Genomic DNA, 20,572 nt, shown 5'->3' with positions numbered 1-20,572 from the left:
CCAACTTTCCCTCCATAATTTTCCTCTTCGTTCAACCAATGCATCCAACGCATGCGTGATACAACCAACTGTTCCCCCCTCTTCGATAACTTCAACCCCCACCCATGGAACTTTCGTCTCATCTTCGTTGCACCCTTGTCTCGCGCATGGCGCGTGTAATTTTCACGTAGCCCCCTCTTCGTCTTCATCTTTTCTCCTTGTTTCATTCCTCGTCGTTTCTATACGTTCTTCTTCGTCCAACAGCAACGGCAGCCCAACGAGCAGAGCCGACGCGATAGCTCTTACTCTGTCGCACCGTTGTCGGCGCGGATGAAGGAGAGCGGCACCCTTTGAAGTCCAGTTGGGAGCCAATTACACGAGTCACACAGGGCCGCACGCACCGGGTCTCTACCGCACCGAAAATATTATTGCGCCCGCGCCTCATAGATCGATTAAAACCGAGAATTATGATTGTGGCCGCGCGGAACGAAAGCTGGAAAAAGGGAACCGCGGACCAGCCCAGCCGGGGAGGGGATTAAGCGCTTAAATTAATTAACGATCGAGCAGACCGCTCGAGGCTGGCACGGAAGCAGATGGAAGTCGGAATCGATTCCGTGGATTATTGTTACCCGTAGGATTTTTCAACCGACCGGACGTTGTTTTCGAATGTTTTATCGACACCCGGAGATCCGTGACCAAGCAACCACGATTACATGTTCCCTGACCTTGTTAATTATGTTTAACTATACTTTCGCCTTGATACGAAGTTCTCTCTGGGGTCAGTATTGGTGATTGATATGTAATTTATATTAATTCCGATTTGAAAATAATTTTCTAGAATTGTCTCAGAAATCTGTTTGTATGATGTAAAAAGAAATATATAATAAAATTGAAAGATTTCATAGAAGTGTTAATTTTCTTAAGAAACTCCTCCCCCGCTGTATCAATTAGCGTTTCGCTCCGGTCTTACGCACCGATGCATACTTTAATTAATTTTATGTAATTGTGTTCTTTTGAATTAAGAAGGGTGTTGAGCGATCAGGCGAATTGCGTGCAGTTTTTACTGGATGTTGATTGATCTTTCTTCAAAGAGATTAAAACGCGTTGACTGTCATTGGGAGCCAGCAGTGGCATTAAATTAATTTAATCAAACAATTAACAAATGAAGAGAGAAGGAAATTTTTACCATCATTGAAATTGCATTAGCAATTTAAAATAGCAAAAGCTGATCTCACTTCTACTACAGCCCGTGTGTTAAAGTTTGTTAATCATTTTTAATACTGAAACATATTGCAGAAATTTCTCTTGTCATCGAAGCAATAACGTATCGCTTTCTTTTCTCTCGCGTCAATTAATTTTCTTTATTACAAACACTTCCGATTGCAAACTTGTCCCTCGTATCATTCGATACATCGCTGCAAAGTTGTTATGTTTGGCCAATTAACTAAGTTCCTTCGAACGAAGGAAGTGATTACTTTCTGTTACAAATTCGAATCGTCCTGTAACTCTGATAATTAATGGATTCCAATTAATTAATCGCATCGGTGCACCGATAACACGGAGCATCGACTTCGTTCGAGGAACACTGGAAAGCAAATCGATCATTACGATTCGATCATCTTTTCGAAGTCAATCGGACCATGTAATCGACAGCAAAATAAAATTCGTCGCGTTGTTATCGTTGACGTTCAATTAAATCGTACCGTGTTAATTTTCTTATTTGTACGAAGGTTCGGTTTTTCTAATCTGATAAATCGCGTGTTGCTCGCGTTTCTACCCGATAACAGTGGCTAATAAACACTGGAGAGCATCGTAAACACGAATTAATTATGCGATATTCGCAAGCGGAAATAAAATCAGAAGAAGAAGGGTGCACCGTCCCGTGTCAAGAGTAGGTTCTCTCTGATTCATTTGCTCGCGACATGCAACTTTGTGATTCGTTCTCCAGCAAATTCCTACGGTGAGTGCTACTGTTTCTACGAAACGAATATTATGTTTAATGTACATCTTTTAATATTCGATGCATCCGAAATTGCTTCATCTCTATCTAAAAAATTGATGAAGTTTCTGAGATATTAATCGTTTCCTGCTATTTTGCAAATTTTCTTAAATTTTATAATTAAAAGTGCGAAGAAAAGCTTCGAAAGCTCGCGTTTCCAGGCCGCTCAGATTCGTATCGTCACACAAACAAACGAGCGAGTTTGCATGTATAAAGAAAGACAGCGTTTTACGATTGCTAGTCCTGGAAAGGCTTGCGAAACGTAGAAACGGCACGCTGAGATTTGATGGCATGCGCGCTCTAATTTTGTGTTATATACGTTCGTGGAAGAAATCTTTCACGGTAAGCCGTTTGGCGCGGGTCAAACCGCATAGAGATACATCAGCCGATCGTAATGAATAGGAAATATTACCCTCGTATTTCAATTACTTTCACCGTACCGATAATAAGCATGCTTTACAGGCTACTACAAATAAAAATGATACTTCTCGCACTTCTGCAAACAAGTCTTTCTTCTCGAGAAGAAGCTTCGTTTGATGCAATAACGATGAACGGCAGAATTTTCAACACACGATACTGCAATTTCTGAAATAACCTTCAATCAAACCGCGCCCAAGGTTCCGCGGCGATACAATCGTGCCGGAAATAAAAATCGACTATCAGATCAGAGCTCAATTTCATCCCCACCGAAAGCATAGTCCGAGGAAAAATTCATGAAAAAATAATAAAATTTCGTATAGATTGCGTGGGATCTGGACGTGGTCCAAATAAATCCTAGCTTGTGGGTGGCGAGCAAAGGTGACCGAAAGCTCGACGGTCCCGAATGGCCGTTGTATCATGGTTCATCGAGATATACGATGTAAACTCTTCCTCCCCCGATTTCACTACCTCTCACCCTCTTATTCTCTGTCTTTCGCCCGTGGTCCCGGGTCAGGCCCACACCTTCTTTCTCTCGTGGGTCTCGTGGTGCCAGGAAGGACCACCCACCCAACCTATACTTAGCGAGGTGTCGGCAAATTGAGCTATAGATGCGGAGGGTAATGCAACGGAGGGGTGTCGAAGACGGCGATGGTAAGGGGCGAGGGGGTCTGAACAGGCCAGGATCGTCGATACCATCCGGCGTGAGGTTATTAGGTACCTTGACGGCCTCGTCCGGCCATGCACTGGCACTACTAATTTCTTACGGCACCTGGCCCGTTCTTTTACCGCAAAAGCCCGTGCCCGAGCCGGGCCTTTTCACGGCATTTCGATTCGAGAATCGACCCTTCGGCCGACTGAGTGGTACCTGTCGTTATTATTGCTACGGCCCGTCCACAAGGAAGCTTCCTCTGCAACCGACCGACTTCTCTTTCCCTCGTTCTTCCAGCACCAGAAGGTCGTGGTACGCTCTCGTTCGGTAATGAACATCGAACGGCGATAAATCACCTGTAACTCACTGCTGTTTATGGCCTTTCTTACGCAGAAATGATCATACTTGGGAAGAAAGTTTTTCTCGTTAATACGAAAAATTCCTCGGACACTTTTATAATAAAAGAGTCGATTAAATTTCTCCCTTTTCTAAATGATAGAAGGGTCTGTCAACCGGTCAAGGATAAAATACGTTCGAATTCGACGAAATTTCTTCGGCGTTCCGGTCAGTTGTTCTGGAACGAAGGGAAGAAGAAAGGTTCCGCCGCTACGATTAGCGTGGATAATGTTGCGGTCTAGCCGTGGTACTTTTCCGGTGTCGGCTCGCTCGTCAATGTTTGTATGATAATAGCGAAGGTGTGGAGAAAACCAGAATGGGTACTTGCGTTGAAATCGAGAAACAACGGGCACTTGCGAGTATACAGCTTAGAAAGGCAGAACTTAGAAGGCGAGTGAGAAAATAAACATGGTAGAAGGAACAAGGATGAAGAAGAAGAAGAAGAAAAGAAAGGGTAAAGAACGAAGAAAGAGAAGAGAAGGTGGCACGGGGTAGGGAAGGTGGAGCAGAGCAGCGTAAGAGGAACGAGAGGAGAAAGAAGATGAATAAAGAAGGGAAGAAAAGCGGTCCTTTTGATGGAGCCTTTGTCGGGTCTCGCGGCGCTCGGCGATTTGCAACTAAAATCGCCCCGTTCGCTTCGCAATCCTCACCCGTGATTTGCTGCGAATTTATTAATGCGACCAGATCGGATTCGTGTGTCGTCCTGGCGTTTCGTGTCCGTTGTTACTTTTCCTGCGCGTACCAACGGATCCTCTTCGATATGCCAACCATTTTTTTCCCCCCTTTTTCTAAAAGTACCCGTCCTCTCTTTCGTAAGAAAGCTCGGCCCATCTGGTCGTCGAGTGAAATTCCAGCACGATAATCGTGCACCAACGATTCCCTGGAGTGTCATTTGTCGTCGTTAGGCTGTCACGGGCCGGCCCGCGACCGGTCAAATAAACGCGGCGTGGCATCGATGGCAAATTACCGCAGCTTCGGCCTCCGCTCGCTCTGTAATAATCCAGCTGAGAGAGCGGACCAGCGAGGATCGCGTATTTCGTGGCCACACAGGTACTTAACCTTCTGAGGATCATCGGTACGAACCATCAAGGTACTTGATAGACTCGTACGAGTTCGATGGGACCAATCTATATGAAACCCCCAAGGGAAATATTAATAATACCTAATTTATATCCCGAGAAAATTAAAATAGTCGCAGGTTGGCTTCGATTTTGGTGATATGCATGCGACGGTGATCCCCGTTACGCTCGATCGGTATTATTAATATTGATACTAATAATATCAACCGATGGACGTCCACGGGCCTCAGCGATCGCGTTAAGCGGCTACGAGTTTCCCCGAGACAATGTATGCACGCCGTGTGTCGGAGAACTCGCTGAGATTGCATGTCCCGATGTTACACGCGCTGCTCTCCGCCGGAACACACCGGCGAGCCTGGAACAGAGTATAGCCGGCGAACATGAGCGTGGAAATATGAATAATATAGAGGCTACGGAGAGAGACAGCGGCGAAGAAAGCCGTGAAGATGAGGGAGACGGAGAGTTGACGAGGAACGGAAGAGAAGAAAGACGAAGGAAAAGGTGGAGGCTGGTAGGCAGAGGCGAAGAGCGGCAAAGGAGCGCGGGTAGAGACCACCCCGTGGCTTGTCGGCTCGTTTGATCTTCTCCCACCCTGCGCATCCTCCTCTACCCTCTTCCTCCACCTCGCGCCTCTCTCTTTTGCTCGCGCTCCAGGTTCGCCTCTTCCACCGGTGCGATTTCGATGTCCGTCTCTTTCTCGTTCATCATCGCGGTGGATTCCTCTTCTCTGTCCGATTCTCAACGACTGCGTCCTTGTCCGACTCGTTTGCCGGTCTCGTGGTCCCTCACCTGCAGTGAAGAGGCGTCCGACACGTCAGAATCACACCTTCTACGACTACCCGCTCACTAATAATCCGAACCCCCGTGTGCCGTGATGCTGTTCCCGGGATCCGTGGAATCTTCTGCCGGCCGATCGTGCCAGCTTTTGTCTCCGACACGGTTCTTTCGTCCTCCGGCATCATCCACCTGCTTACGAGATTTTCTTTCATAATTCGAAACGATTTATCAGCAGATTTCCTTCGACGAACACAATCGCGAGTATAGATACGGGGCTGGTGTTCGAATGAGAAATTCGATTCGACTGGATCGATGGGTGTTAATTGTATAACGATGATCGAGTTAACTGTTGAAATAACGCGTTCAGAGAACGCAGGCAAAATCTGTTCGATGGAAATCCGTGGCACGAAAATCGGATATCGTTCTGCGCTATGGCGGGGCGTTATTCGAAGGCGCTACTTAATTATCCTGCGGCCTCTAATCTGCCTGCGCCGCCGCACACACGCCACGCTATGCACCTAGTAGACTCCGGGCCCAGAACCTAAATCTCTTCTTAAACGATGGAAGAAGGAATGCTTCTGCGCTCGAGCTAGCGCAGATTATGACATTTTCTTCTTTACTCGTCGATCCTTTTTATCGATTGAATTCTTAGCCGTCCTCGTCTCATCTCCCATCTCGTTTTATTTTCCTACGATCACGCTTCCTCGTTCCAGGGCTGCTTCGAGCGTATTCGAAGACGCGTCATCCATCACCGATGGCCTCGATCGGATCGTTGGCAAAAACGTACGGGGCTATCCGAGCTGGGTACACGGTGGGCCCGAATTTTGGGGCTCGGTCGCATTAGGAGTCGCCGCGAAACGCCACCGATAAATTTCTCGGGAAACTGGAATGCCCGGGACCACCTCCACGCTTACGAGTTGCAACACTTCTGGCCGCGCTGATCGGACAAACTGTTGGCTGCCCGGTGATCTATAGCGTCGTCCCGGCCTCGCACGGTACAATAACCGAGGTGAGAGCGAGAGTGTAGAGGGATCTGGAGGTCTGTAATCAGGAGCCGAGCCGCTGGCAGACCCTGGCCGCCTTGGTCCTGGGCCTCCTTACCATTAACCTATCCGGTACCCCTTCTGTTCTGTTCAGTTCACTTCACTTCAGTTCCGTTTCGTTCCGTTCCGTCAACCTGACGTCATCGTGATTCCTGATCATTCTATAACCGTTGCATGAATCGTCCTGTATATACATTGATTGAAGCACTTTAGCTGGTTGCAAAGTGAGCCTTGAATCGCGTTCGTTGGTTCGTGAATTAATGCGTTTCCTTTCCGAACGATCGAGTCGATACTCGAGCAGGACAATCGGGCTAGCTCTTTGAATTAGACTACATTCTGCCCGGTGTCCGGTACCGTTTATCCAATATCGTCGTAATTAGCGGTCATTGAGGGGGCCTCGTCCGACGGACAGACTGGTTATCGGGAATGATCGAACGGGTAATCAAGATGGTTGACCGATGGGTCTGGTTTTTGACGTTTACAGCTGTCAGACGGACCGATGATCAACGTCAAAGTTCCGCCGGTACGTTTTCATTTATTACTCGAGGCTACCGATTTTCCTTCGACGATTATTATACCGTGCCCGCACGAACCGTGTATTTTCCAACGATTTTCCGACGTGCACGCTTTCGATATAGCCGCGATACGCACGAGATCGTCTGGATGTCCGGATCTAGTTAGTGGTCGTAGAACTAGGCATCGAGTTTTAGCCTGGTTCGTTGCTGTCCGAGCTGACTTTAATTTGCAAGCCGGTACCGTCGCGTCGCGTCGCGTTCGCTACGGTTAGATATTAATGACACGTGGAAAATTGCACGGTACAGAACACCGTCGACTCCATCGTGCTCGCTCGGGGCCCCCGTTACTTAGAAAACAAACCGCCGATCGCCGGTGTTTCGACATCGGTGCTTACCATGTTAGACGTATCGGATTCTAATTGGTCCCCTGGCGCGAGTCGATATCTAAACTAATTCCCTCGAACCGTTCATTTAACTGTCACACCGATGATTGATAGAACGTACGGTGGCTCGGACAAACCTGTGACCCGTCTGTGATCCGATTAAACCGTTCAACCTATTAACGACCCGTAATCTATACCACCTTCGAGCTTCCATCTCGCGTAATATGCACCTGTTTCCCCCCCTCCTCTCTATCTTGTGAAACGTGTACGCCGTTCTCCTCGTCGATAATCAAATTATCCTTCGATCTCGGCGATCAAGGCGCATGGTACAATCTTACAGACTCGTTTGCGCTTCAAGGATGTTCAGGAAATTATGCGTTCGGCCAATTTGTCGGGGAATCGTAAGAATTTTCTTCGAAAACCAAAGTATCTATAAGATTCTACTCGAATTGGATTCGAGTTGGTCGGACAGAGAAGTTTCCGTGTACAAGATCGCACGGGATCGAGAGTTCGTTAGCGTCCGGACTGTTGAATATCATGGCCTTTTAGCCTGCAGGTGTCATTAGGGCGCGGACGGACGGACGGACGGACGCTGATTGGTCTCGGCCGATCGCCCTCGGGGACACCGGCTCATCAGCTGTCCCAATCGCGCCAACGACCAACCGGCTTTCCTCTAACGTTTGCGCCTATCCAGTCGAACTATGCCGGAATCATCCTTTATCTTTCCCAAGTGAAAATTCGTGTCATTCAAACAATTTCTAAATAGAAAATGACACAATCAAGGACTCGGACAATCGCGAGGCTACCGATCGTTAGAAAACGCTTATTGGTTACGCACGAGAATATTCTGCAGAAGAGATTCCCGTTTGACAGGCAGGACAGATGATTTTCCTGGCATTGATACGCCCACGTAATTCGGACTCATTTACTCGTTGACTCTCTTAACCCGCAGCCAGTCAGACGTCAGTCAACCGCGGCCCCGTAGCGGATCCATAATTTCGACGCGATCTGCTTCTCAACACGCGAGAAACGAGTTTCCTTAGGTCCGCGATGTAATTAGACAGTGTGGATCTAGGCTGGACCCATCAACGGGCCTCGTTAATACGATATCTACCGGCGGCTCGTTGCGCCTAAAATCTCTCGCCCCTTCCCTTTCATCCTCCTCCTCCCTTCGTTCGCGGCCCTTCTTTATTTCCTCCGCTCGTCCCTCAACAACCTGCCGTTTTTTAGATTCCTCGTAGACCCGCCGGGGTCTTTTGATCCTCCTCGCTTTCATTTACGCGAGGAGGAGGACACCCTTCGGGACGAGACTAGCTCGCTAACCAGGGTTCGCGAGATTCTTCTGTTTTTTATTTTAAAAAATATTGTATTCAAAATATTCGAAGTTAACAGCGTAAATAAACGAGACAAACGGCAGCTAGATGCAAAAAGAGGAATATTTAAATACCGTGGTATCGCACGCGAGCCATTACCTGTCGTTTCTGGATGGGAATTAAAGGATGCCGGTGGTAGCGGTCGCGTGACACGATTAATTATCATCACGAACGATTGTTTTGTCTTCTTATCGATAGCCGGTTCGATAACGCGTAAAAGCTCGCGGGTATAATGTGGAATTACAAACCGATCGTTCCTTCATTTTTCTCGCGCGATGTCATTCTCGTTTCGCGGACACGGCTCCGAGGACAATAAGCGAAATTACGCTGATCTACCGGTTGGATATCGGTTGAGTTATTGGTGTATCGGCTATATCGAGAAAATTGGCGGTGGTCATCATCGCCATTATGAATTCTTTATTTGGATGTTGCGGCGACTGAATTACAGGGCGGTACGGGCTACCTTGCTTACTGCTTCATATATGGACCCGTCGATTCTAGCGACGGCTATGAACAATTCCATCGTTTGAACAAGCGATTTATCTTGATCAGGGAGGGATACAAACTATCTCGATGGGCATTTTATACGTCGGGCTTGTTTCCAAGCTACTCTACTGTGGATGGTAGTGGGGATGGTATCGAAAGGGTATATTTTCACGTGACAGTAAATAGTGACCATTAATAATAAGAAATATTATGATTTATCGGCGCGAAAATAAAAAATCCTGTTGTTATGACAAAGGATTTTACCCTTCCTACTCGCGACTCGTGATCTCGAAGCAAGAACCTCCAAATGAATGAGAAACGCGTCGTTAACTCGGTGTGTCCATCGTCACCTCGTGCGGGGTTGGTCGAATAAATATTTATAAACGGTAGCAGGGTGTACCCGTAAAAAGCGGTATGCAAATCGGTCAACTTCTCTAAATGGTTTCGACTGAACTGGCTAGAAAGTAGCCGGCTCTATCGCCGTCTCGGTTGCACGCGCATACTTTACGATGTTAAATATTTTTTTAAAATTCCTTTCTACTTTTCATTTTTTCTACCTTCTTTTCCGCGTAATCGCAACGCGAAAGTCTATCTCGCGAAGAACGTCTCGAGTGGCATCGTTGCACACGATGCGAACCGTGAAACATGTAATCAACGTGTATATGCTCATCGGCGCGTAATCACGCCTCTAATAGACATCCTAGATTCAGCCTCGATTAATCGATCAACGACGGCGGTAACGACGCGTGTTTTATATCGAGATAATGACGACAGGCTAATGACGGGCTCATTAACGAGACTCGATATAAAATGGTTCCGTTTAGCATCAGATATTCCGCTAACAGGAAGTAGGTCGGTAATACGCGGGCCCAGGTATCAGGACGTGTATCTTTCTCACCGGTTCAAGAGGCGGGAGAGATAGAAAGAGAGAAAGGAAGCCTGTTGCCAATGTCTGATTAGCTTTTCTATTTACGAGCCCGCGGCGAATGGCGCGGCTCGAATCGGTTGTTCTTCTTACAGGACAATGTAGAGACTTTTACCGATGTTTTGTCTACTATTCGTGTTAAATCTACTTTCAATTTCACCCCCTTATCGAACATTCGATATTCGTATTTCCGTGGATCATCTGTCTATTTTCAACATCAAAGAGCCCTGAATATCGACGGTATTGAGAGCTGCATCTCTGGCTTATGACGAGTACCAGACTGCGCGAATGGAAAGGCGAAATGATTTCATCTTAATAAATTACAGCTCCGCGTAAACTTTGCGAACAGCTTCAAAAAGCTTCCGAGAAGGGTCGTGTATCATGCTATTTTTAAACAATAATTCCTCTTCGTCCTCGATCGCTATCTCAAGGTTTTATCCATCGACTTACCTTTCTTCTAAATATCTTCGAGCTGAAAGTTTCTTGCAAACATAGTCTCGATTCTGAATTTCTTTATTCTTAGCTTTTTCAAACTCTTTTTCCTCTCTTCTATTCTATTGTAATTTTCAATTCTCTCGAATAATTGTATTCAAGGATTCAACTTTTACTTTGTAAATTGCAAAAAAGGCGTTCTGAAACTTTCTTCAGGAGTTGGAGGAAGTTGACGGGAGCAAAGGATGACGTGGTTTTTTAATTTCAAGGTTTCATCCGTCGACTTACCTTTCTCCCAGATATCCTGAATTTTCAATAATTTCTTACCATTCAGGTCTTTCAGTCTCTTTTTTCTTTTTATTCTCTTATTTCCAAGTATCGTTAGAATCACCAAACTTCAAACACACATTCTGAACTTTTCTTCGTAACAATCGTGTCAGGAACGATATTTGGCGGAAGTTGATGGAAGCAGAGGATGTCGTAATTATTCCTGTTCGTATATTTTAAATGTCTCCATTTATTTCCACTCACTATACAACGCTCTACTATGTCCGTTCACACACACGCACTCTTGCCTTTCCTTTCACGCTTCACGTCTATCACCTCGTAAACCATTAAGCGCTGTACGCGATACGGATTTACATCTTAACGCGATCATAAAGCTCACTAATTAAACTGATGACCAGGTATATTGCAGTGTCCCATCTATCGTTTATAATTCTCTTCGATTTCGTTATTCTAATCATGTCCGACGACTCTATTTCGTTTATGCATAATATTATCCAGGGGGTTTTGGGAGGGGTGGGGGATGAACAACGTATATACAGCATATGTACACATACGAGAGGCCCGCAACCGGAAGCTTCTCTTCATAATTTATAAAGTTTAATATTTACGTAATAACTTATATATCCTCTATGCGTCCTCCGGATCTCTTTTGGCTTCACTCACCATTTTCTTCTCACAAATAAATACAATATGATACAATAGATGTCCGCGAACAGTCGCAGATGGTTGTCGTAGATCCGAGAAATATAGCCAAAAATTTTCGTCGAAACATTTATGCATTTTAGATTTTAGATTACGTAGAATACGATCTACTCGTTAATTTGTCTCACATTCGAATGACACACCTATACGTTTCTTTCGGACGTCTACGAAGTAGACTCTCCTACGAAGCGTTGGTAAAAATGTTCGTAAAATATCTCGTACGATGGTTAATGAAACGATAAGGGTTCTAATATCGAGTCTACCATCCCTTACGAGAGCTGTGATTATTTGGCAGTCTTTAATTTGAAAAAAAAAAGAACCTTCGTACCATTGAAAAGAAGCTTTCAGCATCTCTGATTCATCGTTCTCAATCGTGTCTCCTAAGACCTCGACAGACCCTCAGTCTTTGTACGTCTTTTCGACGAGAATCGTTAAAACTCAATTCGATTTTGAGCCACCGAAAATCTCGTCGAGACCAGTCGAAGAAAGACGCTGTCTTTGTACTATACCTTCACCGGAACCGAAATCATTTTCACTATCCGAAACGCGTCGATCTCATTTGCCAAAAATGTTCCTCGTAATGATCTACCAACTACTGATAAAGGAAACTACAAAATCCTACCCGTTAAGATGATCCACCTAGAAGAAAAGACCCTCCTATCCTCGGCAGCCTCTCAACAGGTTCATTTTGCAAGCATACGATCGACAAACCTAAATCAATCATCGGTTAACCTCTGAGAAGAATCTCTGTTTCCAGAGTATTAACGTTGATTTTTGACAATAACCTTCAACCTGTCCGGTTCCCTACGATTTCTCGTCCATGTTGTTGGGAATAGGTCGCTTCTTCAGGATACCAAGGTCTTGAACGTTCTCCAGAAACGTTTTATGGTGTTGCACGACTAGCAACGGATTCACCGTCTGCACGTCCTTCTTCAACTCCTCCATGTCCCTCTTCAGCTTCGCCCTTCTGTTCTGGAACCAGGTGATCACTTGAGCGTTGCTCAAACCCAGCTGAGCAGCTATCTCGTCCCTGTCCGCTGGGCTCAAATACTTCTGGTAAAGGAATCGCTTCTCCAGCTCGAAGATCTGCTGATTCGTGAAGGCCGTTCTGCTCTTACGCTTCTTCTTCGGCTGTTGCCGGTTGTTGAACAGGTTCAGATGGTTCGCTTGCTCTGCAATCAAGATTACGATCCGTGAGATTAGCATCGTTTCGGGGTATCGTTTAGGGATACTCTCTTTAGCGAGTTTCGCGGAGTTTCTCGTGGGATTCAAACATTAACAGACTGCAATTTTTTATTTGGGGGAAAAGGGTGGATTCGCAAAGTGGCAAAGACGGTTGAAAAAAGACTACAATTGATTAAACGATTAGATTCGAGAGGATATGGATAATTCAAAGTTGAGATTCATTATAGCTCTTCAATAGGGTCATAGTTAAGACCTTCTGAATTTATGTTACATATATATTTTTTCCATGCCTCGTTATTTCGATCAATGGAAAAGAAACAGCTCTACAGAAGCACGTACGGGAAAATAAGGTAGAACCAATCGAATCATTGTTCAAGGTGGTTATGCCGGTCATACATGAGTTTTTATCCTCGGGATTCCGATCGAATAAGGTGTTCATAATGATTTCTACTTTGTAGCGTTGTTTAGTAACGGGTGTGGATAATGGTCGGATGACGGAGTGGCCGTCAGAACAAAAACTACGTGCCACCGAATGAATGATTAATGAGACCAAAACGAGAGAAGGCGTCGAGCCGTGAAAATTCACTCTGTTAAATAAATTTCTCGACGATCGGATAACTCGGATAGATATTATTTACAGAGAAAATAAAAATCAGTCTGAAGTTTCAGCTTCTTCGAAGCATCAGCTTTATTTCGTCTCTAAATTCAGAGGGTTAAAACGAATATGGTCCCCTCTGCTAAGTTCGAGTAGCTTCCAGCCACAAATCAGATGCATTTTTGTGGCATGGAAGGGATCTCTCCATAAAAATCGTATTACCTATTGGTCACGGTGTTCAGTCGACGGAATTCCAGCGGCATTTCTTGCCCACCGGATGCTGAAACTTCGCTGGCTTCCAGTTTAAACGAGACAATTCGGGACCACCGATCAAACGAACAATCAACCGTTTTGCGTGAAAAATATTGATCAGACGTTTGCATAGTTATTTTCCTCAAACGGTAAGCTTTAAATTGGTATGCCGTGAGTGGTAATTTTCGTTACTTTTATGTCATCAAATTATCGGATGTTTTGAAAGCAGCTGTACTTTGCCGAGCGATAAAGTCGTTTGAACAGGTCATCGTCTACTTGTTCCGAGCAACATACCATTACGATCGTTTCGGCCGATCTCGCGGCAACGAGCAGAACAACCATCCCGGAAAACGTAGCGCAGTGTCGAAATTAGCGACGGCCGTTTTCGCGATGGCGTTAGCCATTAGGAAATAATCGAACGGCGACGAAAAACGAGAGGCGGCCGATGAGTCGTGGACAAGGTAGCCGAGAAGTCGCTGCAGGATCAAAGAGCGCCGCCATCGGTCACACCTGCGCAACCCGACTCAGTACAGTCTCCTCTAAAACCTACAACCAAGATGGTCCACGACCTTGCTTCTTCTCTTTATGTCATTTCTCAATGAATTGAAAGTTCTCTTTGCAACCTCGAGAATGTTTCCAAGAAATAAACTATTTTTGACTTCGAACGATCTTTAAATAATCAAGATACCAATCGAGATAATAATCAATTTGCAAAGATACTAGATTTTAGACTTTATCCCTAGAAAAATTCTCTGGACATCTGGTGCAGTAGTCGCCTTGGTCGTCGGCCAGTATATTAGCCGCTTTCGTGAAATATGTTCGCGCGTCGGCGATAAATCATTGAAGAAATCGAGGGCCGCGGAGAGGCAAATCCTAATCCACTTAATTTCTTGCAAACTGGCCTCTGAATAAATCATAAGGATAGGGGGAAGTTGCCGATATCGTACTGGTCTCCTAAATCGTACCACATTCAAATTTTGCTTAATGTTGAATGGCGACACCAGCTAGCAACATCTTTTATAAGCTAAGACATATATATTCCTATAAAACCTTAAATAGTGTATCAAAATCAATTACAGTACCTGTTCTAACAAATTTGAAAAAGCAGGTCAGCCTAATGTAAAATTTTAATCATGTTGCGCTTGTAGTGTCTCTTTTAAAAATAATTGAATGATATTTATTTTTACATAAATATAAGCCTACGTTTTTATGTGCATGTGCCAATTTTCAAATCATGTTAAAACTTACTTATAAATAAAATAAAATAAAATTATAAAAGAGCCGGCGAGTAGCGTAAATCGTACTGCGGCGTAGTTTCCCAAATCGTACCAGTACGAGTTAAACAATTGATCAATATTTTAGATATTTTTTTTAGGTTATAGTTATGTCAAAAAGGAAGTACGGACAGTGAAGTGCAAATAACATGAATAAGGCTATAATAAAACATACGTCTTCAACTAGTGCATCTGCAAATATTTCTGTATCGCTTAATGAAGAGGAGTGGTTCTGCAGTTTGTATGAAGAAGTTCAACTTGAAAATATAATACAATGTTTAAGGGTATATGAGGCCAGTGCAGGCGTGTCAAAACCACAAAATGTTATTATTGTCCTCAATGTTAAATAAAATCAATTTATTATTTATAACTCAGAGATAGGATATTGAAAACTAACCAGTACGATTTAGGATACCGGTTGCCAAAATCGTACCTTTGTATCATTTTTTTACTAATGCATGTAAGACATAACAACTGCTTTCAAAATGCAGTTAACGTTGTCCACAGGTTATTTAAATGATATTCTATAAAATTGCTCAGCTAAATTCTCAAACAGACATACCAGAGCTTCATATTATGCATAATATCTTAAGTGGTACGATTTCGGCAACTTCCCCCTATACTATATGGTTTGCGAAACATAACCCGATCGGAATACATATTTCATTCGATTTCAGAACGGATGATCGGTGTTCATTTAGGAACCCGGAACAAGGTTGATTTACAGGAAGTCACTCGAGGAAGATACTATCTCGCTCAACTTTCACCTGTTTAATATCAACGACTTTCAATCAAGTTATTGGTTATGGTAACGTTAATAAGAATTCTCAGGATCGATAAATTGATACGCAAGCTCGCGTCTCGTTTGATTGCCTTTCTAAACCGCGACCGGAAATGACTTAATTATCGACACGATCGTTCGGTGGATCGAGATGCGTCGATTTCCATTCGACGACCCGATGACTTCCGCTCGGTCCAAGGGGCGCACCCCGCTCGTGAGTTCGCGGATTAACGCGTTAAAATATGATTTACGTTGATAGCTTATTAATGGCGAACATGGGAGGCCAGGGACGAATGACGCGGCTGCTTTTAACATATCCGCGGTTTAAATCGACGAAGATGCTTCGGAGTAAAGAGGAACTCGACGAAGTTAATGACGCACGACCGCGTTGCAACTTCGAATCACCGGCTATAACGTTGCAAACCGTGCATCTATCGAATAGTCGCGTCATTTTTGCGACGAGAAATTAGCGAAGAGGTGCATCATCTAAGAAGATTCTACGGTAAAAAAATTGAATAATAATACGATGCAGTGAACGACACCTTGGGATGAAGACGACTTATCAGACGATGTTTATAACTAGCCTCTAAGTTGTTCGGTTCTTTCAAAGGAATAACAAGAATGGACGGAGTTAATTGATCCCGTAATTAAGGCAGCATTTTGGCATCGTCATCTCATTAATCGAGCATCAATTAATCCACTTCGGATAGCCTGTGCTTCTGAAGGGGAAGATGAAGAGAGAGAGAGTGGATCCTGGCGAAATGCAAAGTACTGCGTAATCACAAAGAAAGGTGAGAAAATCTGAGAGATGGAAGGTGGAGGAAGGGTAGCCGAGGATTGCGAAAGGACAGTCGAAGCGGCGAATTCGTGAACATCAAACGCGAATTAAATCTCCGCGGAGAGTCGACCGCAGAAACTAATATCTCTCGGTTCTCTCGGTTCGTCTCTCCTCTGCCTTTCTGCCGCCTCAACCACACTTTGCCACCATGCTTCTGGTTCCTCTTTTCGAACCCCCGAACCGATTGCCGCTGTTAAAATGGCCGAACGACGACGAAATCCTCGTCCAAGTTTTGTCATTCTAATTATAATCTGTTCAGTCAAAGATCCTTGAATGCCATGTATAGGTACATGATATTTCAATTTTCTTTATTTCTTTTAACACTTTAGCTACTGAACTCCACTATAATGGCCATTATAATGAAAATACATAAATTATAATTTATTCATTTACAACTCTATTTCAATGAGATGCAGTTACGGAAAGTCCAGCCGTAGTTAAAAGGTTAAAGTTCAAGCAGTAAATAGTTAGTTATGACTGACGCAGTTATCGAAAAAATCATAGGCGAAGGGGTTCAATTGCAAAAAGTAGATATTTTAAATTTTTGCTGACGTGTGTCTTCACATCTGTCACAAACGAGGATGTAATGTTGTCGATAAATCTTTTTCTTGTATGCAATATTTATCTTGAATAATGAATATCTTCTATAAAAACTAAAGAGCCTTGAAGCGAAAAAAGGAGATAAAAGTGGATTCGGTAGTAAATGATCGAAAGGAAATATTAAAGTTCACCGCGCAAATAATAACGATTCTTGATTGGATTATTTTATGGATTACCTAGAAAGAGCAGTTTGATTGAGCTTGTCCAGAATGAAAATCGTAAAACGACTAATGACACGCGGTTACATCGAGGAATATTATCATGATTTCGCAAATGTTAAGTAAACAGGGAATGGATGATATTATAATTGTTCTATACGATATACCATTAAATGGTTTCATGGTTTTTTCATTACGATCGAACGCTGCATTCTCTACGGCAAATAAATTCAAAAGGATAATTACGTCATTCGTTCTCGCAAAAATCACTTGCGTTCTTAATACACTCGCCAGTACGAGGGAATTGTAAGTAACATTTTTCTAGAGGAAAAAAGTGACCTCTTTTAGTCCATGTTTCTCCATCGAGCGCTTATAAAGTCGTTTACGAAGTGAATAAATTATGGAATATTACTTGAATAATTACAGATTATTCCTAATATCATATCCACTTTATAATTTGGAATTCATTATGAAACAAAGTTTCAAAGGTTTTTTCATAAATTTTAAATCAATGTTGAAATATTCTCGAATTGGCCAATTTTTTATTGAAGAATGAACGACGGTTTTATCGTTCCAAAGAACGTTATTCGTTCGAGGAACTAACACGCGAACGGTAGTTAAGAGCGATCACAAAGAAAGTAGAAGCGTGCATAATGCGGAATTATCGAGTGGCGGACAGGTAGGCTCGATGAACGTCATACCTAAGCCCATCGACGTGATTTTTGGAGCGAGACGAAAAACTATCCGACCGGTTAACGGCATGAATCGCGATGGAAAAGAAAGAAAGCACTCTCAGGATCCAATAAACGCGGTTCGCTCGATTGAACCGAGCACTTTCATGCTCTCATAAATTCATTGTATCGTGATAAGTGGAAAATTCGAAGGTATCTTAATCGGCCATTAGCGGATTTATTCGCTGGTCCCATACGTTATCACCGCGCCATTCCTCAGATAAGACACAACCTCGTGTACGTTTTATATTCCTGCTTAATCGACGAGCAATGTCCCGGAAACGTAGACAGCAAAGTAACGGAAATGCTTCAAATATTAAACTCCAAGTAATTGAAATAAATTTATTCAGAGCTCCTTCGTTAGACGGTAATAAACTTGGCAATAATTTAGAAAGCTTCGAGGCAGAATTGAATTGCACAGAAAGAATATGGAATCACTTTCACAGTTACTGTGATAATGACAGTGTACTCGTTATTATAGAACTTCACCACTTGTCAGTGAACCAGATCACTGACCTTCTGACACGTGAAGAGTCTATAGAACAGTATGCCAGAATTCGAGATCAAAGAAGATCCAAGTGCCATCGCATTAAATACCTGAATTGATTCAAAGACTACCTTACATGGAACTGCATCAAAGGCCTACATCAGATATTCAAGGAAATATCTCGAACCTATATCCAGGTGTAAACCATGTCCTTATGAAGTTTCATCCCAACGTTTAGGGAACACTATGCCTTTCTCAATTTGGACAGCAAGTTAAGGAAAGCGTTCCATGGATCTCCAATAAATAAAACCCGGTGACCAGTGACGGGCTAACATCCGAGGCATCGTTGGTATCAAAATACTCGTTAGAAAAGCTCGATGGTGGCACGCGTCGCTGGTTCCCGGAATATTTTGCTAATAGGTCGTTCGCTCGTGACGAGGAAGGTCCCGAAGAATATACGAAGGGACACGTAAAAAGAGGCGGGACAGCGACACCGTGGAGCAATTTGGATGTGTCTTCCGTCGGTCGACGGTCATTTGTCTCCCAGCGGCAACCATGCGCGCCATTTCTCTCTTTTTCGTTTCTCATCTCTATCCTTCTCTCTCTCATCCTCCCTACGCACAGTTTCTTCGTCTGTCGCTCTTGATTCCCGTCTTTTTCCATCTGCCGGCTCAGCTCCCGAGAACTTCCTCCCCTGGCTAACCCGAGGGGCTTTGCCCACATGTCAACGATATATTTTCTGCCGGCCCACAAATCGTTTAGCGGGTAATTTTGAAATTGGAACACTTATTTAGTCGTTTAGGCCCAAGGGCATAGCCGCGCGTAGCCCCCGTCAAAGATTTATCGTTTGATTTTTCGCTGCTTTATAAATGCGATTTTCTCTACGTTCACTGATACTCTTTCCTGTTCCCTTTGCGATTCTACCACGAGAACCGCGGTCGTGGAAACGTTTCATTGCCTTTGGTGACTGACGACTCCCCCTCAAAGAGATCGGACCCGGGTTTGTTCGAGTTTAACTGAAAAACTTTGTAAAAATAATACCGTTCCACGGTGTGATGCAAATTGACACGTTAAACCAGTCGGTCGTGTCAGCTGACTCCGTTCAATTTATCGATCCTCAACTTACCTACATCCGTTCATCAATATTCATCGCTACCTCGCGTCGAATTAATGAAGAAAAGATTGTTCGTCGTCGGGGATCGAACTGGTATCTTGAATTTTATTTTAATCGACACAAAAGAAATTAATATCGTTAATCGGATGAGTTAAATTTCTCAGGTGTCGATTACTCGTGCCCTCCACGGTAGTCAAAAATTATAAATTACCGCCTGGGATTTCTTGAAGCGGCTTTGCTCGAAGACTTCCATGATTTTTTCCCTCAGCCATTTGTTTCCATAGCATGTACACGACATGCAGGACGATCGATAACTAGCTCTCGAGGCGGCAGCGTCGATTTGCCTATGGCCTGACTAGCTGGTAAAATTGTGTACACACAAAGCCCCTTGCACGTACGCAAGCAAATACATCGGTTGTCGTAATTATCCGGTCAGAATGGCAGTGTTTCCAATCGTGCCGCTGACCTTCCCTACCATGATTTTCCATCCACGTCGACGGATCGTTAACGCTCAACGACCGGTCGACGATTTCTGTTTCTCTTGCTATTCATTATTCACCCTTCTTCAACATTCCCGGGGCCTTTGAGAAGTCACGCCTGTGTGCGTGCACTTTCACCCGCAATATCGTTTGTTTTCAATCATCATTCCCATCGCTTTCGCGTAAACATTATAATATCCAATGATTTTCTATCGAAATCTATCAATCGACTCGCTCTATTTTAACGTTCGAATCGAATCGATTGTTAAGCAGCATCGAGAGGAATACGTTTCCTCTCTTATCTTTCCGCACCGGTGAGAAGATGATGAGTGGGTTTAACACGCTAGCTGACGAGTGCAAATGGACATAGATAATGAAATGTACCGAGACTCTAATTACTACCACGTTAAGCGCCGCGGGGATTATAAACGATCTGTACTACTGATTTAATATGTTCAATAAATAGCATTAATATTATATTCGTTTCATTAGCGGGAAGTTTATATTGGAAAAGAGGAATTAATTATAGCGAACCGTAACGCGTATGTCTGTATCTACTGCGGCGTTTAACGCGTTCACGCGTTGGCTGCCGCAGTGAAAATGGATATGCGTGGTCAGACGCACTGACATTC

The 20,572-nt window shown here is 43.9% G+C and overlaps 1 protein-coding gene across 2 annotated transcripts in view; it reads right to left on the bottom strand.

The window, feature by feature from the left end:
• Positions 1–10,955: 10,955 nt before the first annotated feature.
• The window catches only part of LOC114875883 (macoilin-like), a 63,273-nt gene continuing 53,656 nt past the window's right edge, over positions 10,956–20,572 (bottom strand). The window contains exons 2-3 of one of the 2 annotated variants that reach the window (XM_029186685.2): positions 12,232–12,618; positions 10,956–12,157 (exon numbers count right to left, since the gene is read on the bottom strand). In XM_029186685.2, coding sequence (XP_029042518.2) covers positions 12,251–12,618 — 368 coding nt within the window. In that variant the 3' untranslated portion in view covers positions 10,956–12,157; positions 12,232–12,250. Of the gene's footprint in view, positions 12,158–12,231; positions 12,619–20,572 lie in introns of those variants that run through there. The other variant, XR_003789305.2, reaches the window with a different exon arrangement.

The sequence above is a fragment of the Osmia bicornis genome, chromosome 13 (genome assembly GCF_907164935.1).
Source record: "Osmia bicornis bicornis chromosome 13, iOsmBic2.1, whole genome shotgun sequence".
NCBI classification, from domain to species: Eukaryota; Metazoa; Arthropoda; class Insecta; order Hymenoptera; family Megachilidae; genus Osmia; species Osmia bicornis.
Note: the sequence above shows the minus strand (reverse complement) of the source record. Positions and strands in the feature narration are given on the sequence as shown.